This window comes from Pholcus phalangioides, unplaced genomic scaffold (genome assembly GCF_987345545.1).
Source record: "Pholcus phalangioides strain wild (caught in Gottingen) unplaced genomic scaffold, Ppha-v1.0 ptg000008l_1, whole genome shotgun sequence".
NCBI classification, from domain to species: domain Eukaryota; kingdom Metazoa; phylum Arthropoda; class Arachnida; order Araneae; family Pholcidae; genus Pholcus; species Pholcus phalangioides.
The window spans coordinates 9,711,723-9,720,512 of NW_028301601.1; the positions used below are offsets into that span (position 1 = coordinate 9,711,723).

General features: G+C 36.5%; 1 protein-coding gene across 1 annotated transcript; it reads left to right on the plus strand.

The window, feature by feature from the left end:
- Window positions 1-603: 603 nt before the first annotated feature.
- LOC149083637 (uncharacterized) lies at window positions 604-5,498 on the plus strand. Its single transcript, XM_089235403.1, has 3 exons — window positions 604-771; window positions 4,023-4,140; window positions 5,167-5,498. Exons 2-3 carry the CDS (start codon window positions 4,038-4,040, stop codon window positions 5,379-5,381), a joined length of 318 nt encoding a protein of 105 aa, XP_089091529.1. The 5' UTR covers window positions 604-771; window positions 4,023-4,037; the 3' UTR covers window positions 5,382-5,498.
- Window positions 5,499-8,790: the final 3,292 nt, after the last annotated feature.

The window sequence follows — 8,790 nt, forward strand, 5'->3', positions numbered from 1 at the left end:
TTTCAAAAATTTCCCGGTCTTAAAGGGATATATTCATTATAGAATTCACTTGATGCAATTTAGTCTAGAATTTTTTGAATGCTGATGAAATTAGCTTTCCACGTTCCTGAATCAATCCTCTATGGATGAAAGCTCTTTCACACGCACTCTTTCTCCACCAAAATATACCATTTGAAAACAGTATTTTTGCAAAACTAATTCCTTCAATTTTTTTGCAGTAGACTTCTACGTAAGAATTTATGGCAGACCCTGTATTTCTTTCATATGGAAATTTGGATATTTAAAAGAACCTGGTATCCCCCACACATCTGAATATCGCGAAAACGCAAGTATTGCTTATCGTCCGATGGGAACTAACGTTACTGATATAAACGCGTTATTATCGATAACACCAACAAATAACACAGATAACTGAAATTTCTGTGTCTCGTTCGCATCCAATCAAAGACTCTTGTTTTCAATACCTGTTCATCAATGAGGAAGAATCGATGAACCTTCCTGTTGTTATCAGAAAACAATTCTGCCAATAAGAACCATTTAATTGAAACAAATCAGGAAATACTGATAATATTCAAAAACTTATTCTACAGAAACAATCAAATCGAAAACGGGGATGTGCCCATTGCGCTATACATAATCTAAATTATCAATTATTAACCTTACGTTCTTCGCAGTATAAATATCGGAACCGATCGTCGATTTCTTTATCCTTTTTCTGCAAATACTGTATTTAGGATTCTAAACCAAGAGCTGAAATAGAAAGCATTGCTTGTGAGTATAGCCTCTATTTTGGACTATAATTTCTATTGGCATAACGAAAACTTTTGTGTAAGTTATGTAATTAATTATATTATTATTTAAAACTAGCTATAATACCCGGCGTTGCCCGGGTTTTCTTCAATGAGGCTGTTTGATCACGTGATATCTCCCTCTTTCTTTGAGGGACATGCAAACCGTGTCTAAAGATAACCAATATGGCGACGTCCTGCGCGACTCATGAAATAGACAAATCTAAATTTAAAGAAACATAGAAATGAATAGTCCCCTCCCCCTTTTTTTTTAATGGGTGTTAGGTATTTCGATTCCCTCCTCCTGAACTTCAAATTATCTATTTCTGCCTGTTTCAGCTTCCAAAAATGCTTAATTAAAGCTGTGGAATTTTTTCGATGCACTTTACGGGGCCCATAACTAATTTTAAAAACATCCTAAACTATATGAATTTATGCAAATAAATATCAAAAGACAATGAGGAGACATTAATTTTCATGCTTGAGAAGATGTAAATAAAAAGTTGAAATAAATGTTATCACATGCATGGATATCCAACTCAAAAGTAGATCCTGCAAATTATTCATATTTTTAATTTTCTGGGCTTCGTATCTCCAAGTGAATTCAATATTTCAAAAATCTAGAATTCAATTTAATTTTTAAAATTATTGATGTGGCAGGAAACCCCCCCCCCCACTAAATTTCCGTATTTATGCAGTTAAATCGGCAATTTTAATACTGATTTTTATGAGGATCACCCTTTCCCTGACCCCCAAAGCGATGATGGTGATGATTATGACGTCTATTCAAAAAGCCTCATTACTGAGAGTATTGAAAATGTGGCAAACCATTATAAAGGCATAAACTATTATACATAACTGGCAGCATTAAAGAAGTGACAAACCATTGTAAAGACATAAACACGTCTGAAACTCATCGCTAGGGAACCACGGTAACCAAAGTAAACGTTCGGAAAGTGATTGTTGAGGCCCAAAAACCATTGTTGCCGGACAGTTTTTTGCCCATTTGGGGCATTTGCCCTGGTCTGATGAAATTTTAAAGTAGCCTATCGTTCAAGTCGGGTCCCATTTGGTATATATACAAAATTTGGCGACGATCGATCTAAAATTGTAGATTTGTATAGAGAACACACACACACACACACACACACACAGAAAATCAATTTTATATATATAGATAGATAGATTGAATGTTTTCGTGGCCATCGCGAACTGCTAGAGGTTTGGGGGTAAAGTACCGTAGTGTGCCGGTGCGAATTCATTTTCTTAACAATGTTTTACGCTGATAATGGTTGATATCATCAGGATGTGTCATTAGTGAGTACTGAATTAGATGGGTTTTGTTTCTAGCCGCAGGTCTAAGACTATTGATTGGTTGTTTCCGATTTTGAATGATTATTTTCATTTATTTATCTACTATTGCATGTGGTGGGCCTTGAAAGGTCTTTTCCTGACCAAAGTGCTTAATTTAGAGATTTTACTTCACTTTATCTTTGATTTTAGAATGGTCTAGAATAGTGATGGGGCCAAATGCGGCCCGCTAAGGGGCTCCATCCGGCCCGCCAAAGATCTGATAGAAACGATAAGTGCACACAACACGATAAATGCCTAGGGTCACCACATTTCCTTCATATGAACACGGGAAAGAGAAAATCGGAATCCATACTGGATAGCACAAATTATCACCAAAAAACCTGTCAAATGCAAGTTAAGTTGCTAAATATTGTACGTCCATAAAAAAATTTCAAAGACAAACAAAGTTCCCAGCTACCACTAAAATTGCTGAAAAATCGCCTACAGCGGGAAGTAAGGAGCTTCCACAAGACACAATGGGTGGAAATTTATATAACTCAGCAAACAAAACATATATTAAGGAAACAGTTATTTTCCGGATATGATGCTGAGGCGAACTCGGAAAGAAAAGTCATCTCGTCTCCGCCGGGACTCGAACCCAGGCCCTCTTGCATACCGGGCAAGCATGCTACCATCTACACCACTAGAGACATGACCCTGCCTTCCTTATTTCACAGGACTTCAGCGCCTTCAAGGCAGGGTCATGTCTCTAGTGGTGTAGATGGTAGCATGCTTGCCCGGTATGCAAGAGGGCCTGAGTTCGAGTCCCGGCTGAGACGAGATGACTTTTCTTTCCGAGTTCGCCTCAGCATCGTATCCGGAAAATAACTGTTTCCTTGATATCTCGGGTTGAGAAAAAAGCCATATATCTCACTCTAAAACATATATTCTCGACAAATATATGAGATGAATGTGCTAATATGACAAAAATTATTCATGATACAAATTATATTGTGATAATTATGACTAAGTCGTGAAACAAATATTAGTTATTGATTAAAAAATTTCAAATAAGTTTCATGGAAAATATGAGAGAAAATAGGAAATTTTTTAAAAACGTTGGGACGTTCAAAAAGTCAGAAATGTCCCTCAAAATGCGGGTCGCACATTTTGGCCACACTACACACACAAGTTTCTGGCCCGAGGGTGACAGAAACATATCATATCTGCCCGCAGACTGAAACGTTTGCTCATCACTGGCCTAGAACATTTTACAAATATATTTGCTAAAGTATGAAACCCTATGAAATTATAGCCAATAAAAATTTATTAATTTATTTATTCGCGTCATCCACAAACAAATTTTCCTAAACAACGAAACTTTTAACTTGGCTCCTACATTTCAGTTCATTTTTTATTTTGAAAACTACTTTTCTATAATGAATTTTTTGGTATACGAAGTAACTTCGTTATACGAAAACTCCACTGCAGTTACTTTGAGTGATGTGAATGTTGTATCGAGAGTTTATTTTCAAATAATTATCATTCAATCTTAATTTTAAATTACTTCATTAAAATTTACTCAAATCTTAATTTCTCTAATTATTTACTCAATCGCTATTCTAGAATTCAACTACTCTTTATCCTAGCGTGCATTTGATCTTTCTTTGCATAATTATTTATTTATCTTCATTTGTATAGCTTTATTATTAAATATTTATTCCACAATTTACTTAATTATTCATTTAATTAATTTTCATTCTAGAATCGTTATTAATCTTTGATAAAGAATTTGCATAATCTTCATTGACTTAATTATTTATTTAATTTTTCTCGGATTTTTTACTTCATATTTATTTACTTAAGTTTCGTTCTAGAAAAAAAACCTAATTATTCATTTGGACTTTATTCTCAAATGTATTTATTTAATCTTTATTCTAGAATTTCCCATTGAAAATGAACAAGTTTGTCATCGCTCTGATTGTCGCAGTTGCATTCGTGCATCTTGGTGAAGGTTTCTCTAACTTCTGTCCTGGAAGTAGATTGCATTGCAATTTCGGTTAGTAAATTATAAGAATTTACGAATATATTTATTGGCACGTTATTATTATCTTTGAAATTTAGAATTTCTCTCCCTCGGTTTTTTGATTACAATGTAAATTGCAATTGAAATCAATTTTGAACTAAACCAGAACAAGAAAAATATCAATGTTATAAATGAATATCGAATGGGCATTACTATATTAAATCCCGTTTATGCAAGTCTACAATGGTAAGAATAACTTACATCAATGTTATTCATAAAAATGATAGGAAATATTTCTTCAGAATCAAAAATAGCATTGATTTATACATTCTAAACGATATCGTGGAAATAAATGAATAGTTGTGATTCATTTTACCCTGGGGTTACACATCTGTGAGAAGCGTTCCCCTCATATCAGCTCAGTGTTACGCGGAAAACTATGTATAATTGCAGAAGAAACGAATAAAGTGATGAGTGAAAAATTAATTATAATACAATATACGAAGAGGGTATGCATCACTATCACGTAATGACTACTTATGGCTTATGTATTTTTACGGGGTACGCAAACCTCGCATTTCTACCGGGATACGCAAGGCCCTTACTCATTTCTAAAAAGGTAGGAAAGTATTCTACGCATGTCTGAAAATGATTTAGAGTTTTCCACATTTTTATAGATAAGTAATTTCTTCAAGCATTTTCTTTGGAAAACAACCCTACTAAGCATTTCTACTGGAACGCAAGTTGAATTTTCAAGGATACAAGGAACGCAAGCTACAAATTTCAAGGGGCACAAGAATTTCTAGGATTAATTAAGGCTTTTTCACATTTCTTGGGATACGCAACATACGCCTCTCATTCACATCTAGGGATAGGCATGACTTTTACGCACTTCCAATGTTTTTGTATCATTTTAACAGTTAGTATCTCCCGATTTAAAATAATAAAAAACCCAAAATTTTCCATAAACAAACTGTTATATAATTGTACATATGTATAACTTTTATATAAACTTTTAATAATTTTTTTCTCTTACATTACATCTATATTACCTTTAAGGCCAAACATGTTGTCGACTCTCCAGTAACGTTTACGGATGCTGCAACGTGATGAACGCCGTTTGTTGTAGAACGGGCTGCTGTAGACAAGGCCAATACTGCCTGGATGCCCTCAGGGCCTGTGTCGGGATCGGGCTGGCCGAAAACGGTAGCTACGTCTCCGAGATCACTCCGATGAATCAGTGCTCCCAGATCGAGTTAAAGAAACCGGAATGAATCGGTTTTTGATTCTAAAAGTGATTTTGATTGACTTTGGAATATATTTCATCTTACATTGATCGAGTGCCTTTAAATTGGAACAAAATTTATTGAAATTGTAATGGTATTTGGACTTGCGGGCTTCACACTTTTGAATAAACATAAAAGTATTTTTTGATTAGAATGATTGGTTTTCGATTGTTTTTTTAATGCAATTTAATGGTTTATGGATTCTCCGATACGAGATGAATAATAATAATTACTTAAATTTTGAAATTAGTAATACACACAAAAACTGAATACGGTTTCTTAATTCAATTTTGGGGCCAAAAAACCTGACAAAATAAAGAAAAGCACAAGAAAACTCTACCAATGAAGCCAAAAAAAAACAAAACAAAGATACTGTTCCAGATAATTTCTCTCACGAGTCCTTGAAATGAGCAGAGGATGTCACGAAATGCAGGACGTCACATATTTATTTAACGGAACAGCTATTTACACTCAGAGATCTTGACTGAGTGCGTCCTGCAAATAAAATGCGATCGACAAATAAGGTCTCGTCTTCCAGATAGGCAGAGGCCGATTTAACGGTGAGCGCACCGGGCCCAGGCTTCTAAAGGGCCTCGGAAAACCTAAATTTCACACTTTTTTTTCTAATTTAAGGGCCCAATATTTTCTTCTGTGCCCGGGGCTTCGACCGACTTTAATCCGCCACTGTCGATGGGATTTCAACAACTGGCCATCGTTCCGCTTTAGTGATGCCACTTGTAAAGGCGAAATAAATCTCCTACAAAAATCTCGATGATTCGCGTGACATCTTCACACTTCTTGTTTAGGGCCGTTCAAGTATTACGTCAGAACATTTACCCCCTCACCCCCATGTCAGCAAAACTCTGAGCCCCTTGTCCGCAAAATTTCGTCAGCACTGCCTCCTACCTCCTAACGCATATTGGTGGGATCAGAAAGGTACGCGGGAGGGGGCATATGGGGGGGGGGCTCGTGCGCCCCCCCCCCCAGATGAAAAAAAATATATTTTTGTAATGCAAAAAAAAATTTTTTATTAACATTTCGAAAGAAAATACCTTTATATGTTATAATCGATTTCTGTTCATTTCAATGCTATTTGAAGGCTATGAACTCAAAATTTCTCTTTAAGAAATTCATTGCGACCCACCCTTTAAGCCATATATGGCAAACCTATGGCCCGCAGACCAAATGTGGCCCTGAAGGTTATCTAATGTGGCTCGCCCCCTCAAACCTAATCTTGTAAAAATGAACTAAGCGGCACATTCCGTGGCACAATTCCAGAGCATTTAAGTGACCCGTAGCACATTTTCAGATCACTGGAGTAGGCCTCGAAAATCACTTTCGCATTCAAAGATCACTTAAGTAACCCGCGACACAGTTCCAGAACAGTTAAACGATCCGTGGTACATTTACAGATCCCTTGAGTGACACGTGGCACAGTTTTAGAGCACTTAAGTGGTCCCCATTGCGGTTCTACATCTCTGAAGTTACCCACGGAATATTCCCAGATCACTTGAGTGATACGTGACTCAGTTCCAGAGCACCTAAGTGCCCCGGACACAGTTCCAGAGCACTTGAAGTATCCGTGAAACATTTAGAGACCACTAAAGTGGCTCTGTAGGGGACTTATCAATAGGTAGGGTGTTAGTTCAGGTGCCCAATAACTATCGAAAGGGTTTTTTTTCTGTTTTTGGCACACCGAATAATATGTCATTAAGAATATTTCATAGCTTCAATAAAGGGTGGTTGATGACGTAAGCATCGTTCAAACTCCCCTTGTCATCAAATTTCAGAAAATCGGAAACCTCTTTCCCCCCCCCCCCCATCAGTGCTGACGTAATACTTGAATGATCCCTTAGCATCATGACATTGCTAACTTATGGCCGTCGCCAAACGTGCGAACTTGGCGATATTTACAGAGGATTTCATTAATGGCTATTTACAGGCGAAAAAAGATATAATACATGATAAATAATCATTATTTACATAATTTTCGTAACAATACATTACCTCAGTTTCAGTTAATCGTAAAATGATCCTCCAACATCAGAGTCCGAATGCGAGTAAGTTTCCCATTCAAAAAAAAATATCTCTCCACAAAAAGGAGGGGCAGACACAATATTGGAATTAATACGAAAATTCAGGCAATTGGCTTGCAATACGATATATAGATGGCAGCCCTTCTCGTACACGAAACACGCATAACGCCGACATCGTGAAAACATTAAGGACACGTTATACTGGGACTAACAATGCACTTCCCCGACATGCACCAGTTCCTTAAAAATTCTCCAGAGGAATGTTTACGAGGTGCATGTAAGCTTTAGTAGTGGTCAATCGTTACGATTCGCCGTTTTACCCCTCATTTCTGTAATCTGAGATTAATTTACATTCTCCTAGTTGTCTTAGAGGTGGAGAGTTGAGAATTTTTTCCCCTTTATACAGGGTGTTCCATAAGTTCTTATGCGGCACTTATCTCATCAACAGCTCGTCGTAGACGTATGGTTGTAAAAAATGGAGAAAAGGTACGGAGAAAAAAATCGCAAAAGTAGCAATCCACGCTATTCAGTGTCATCTGCTACATATGGACCGCGAACACGCTCACTAAAAATACGATACGCTTACGTTTTGCAGGCAGCGAGCACAGTGCGTAATTCAATGGAATTGAAAGTAATTCATCAATAGCAAGGTGTACACTTGATAAGCTAAGTTTCAAGATTATTCAGTCATAGTTAGACTGACCATATTTGTCCGAGAAAAATACGTGAAACTGGGCTTTGAAACACGGGAAAAATACGGAAGATCACCAAAAATGATGAAGTAAGCGATGTGTTGCCAAGTCATGCTAAAATCAAAGAAATAGCGCCGTTTCAAATTGTAGTGAATTAAAAAAAAAGAAGACAAATATGTGAAATGAATATTTTTATTTGTAGTCGTAATTATCGTGATATAATTTCTGAGTTGGGAAGGTGATTTCAATCTTTGATTTGAAGAATAAAAGTCAAGTTGGCTTCGTTGAAAATACGCGAAAAATCAGGATGTTTCCGCAAAAAAGTCGGGACAGCCAGAAAAACAGAAAAACCGGGACTATTCCGGTAAATACGGGACGACGTATGATCGCCCTAGGTCATAATGATAAAAAGGACATTTCGGACATTTAAATATAATAACAACAAAAAAGACACATTTCGGCACTTCTTCTTGGCATAGAATCTAGAAATAGCCTTATATTCTAGTCGCCTTAGTTCTTGGTGTTATTACTGATTGCTAAAACTGAAATGACGTATCTGTTGAATTTCCGGAATTAAACGTTCATTGCAATTGCCACATTATGCCGTACTAGGCTGTCCTATCCAATATACAATTAATTTGTTTTGGATTTCGTTGTATGATGAATAAT

Coding starts and splice junctions, on each gene's coding strand:
- LOC149083637 (XM_089235403.1), top strand. CDS start 4,038: ATGAACAAGTTTGTCATCGCTCTGATTGTCGCAGTTGCATTCGTGCAT. Junction 4,141..5,166: donor TAGATTGCATTGCAATTTCG/GTTAGTAAATTA, acceptor ATTACCTTTAAG/GCCAAACATGTTGTCGACTC.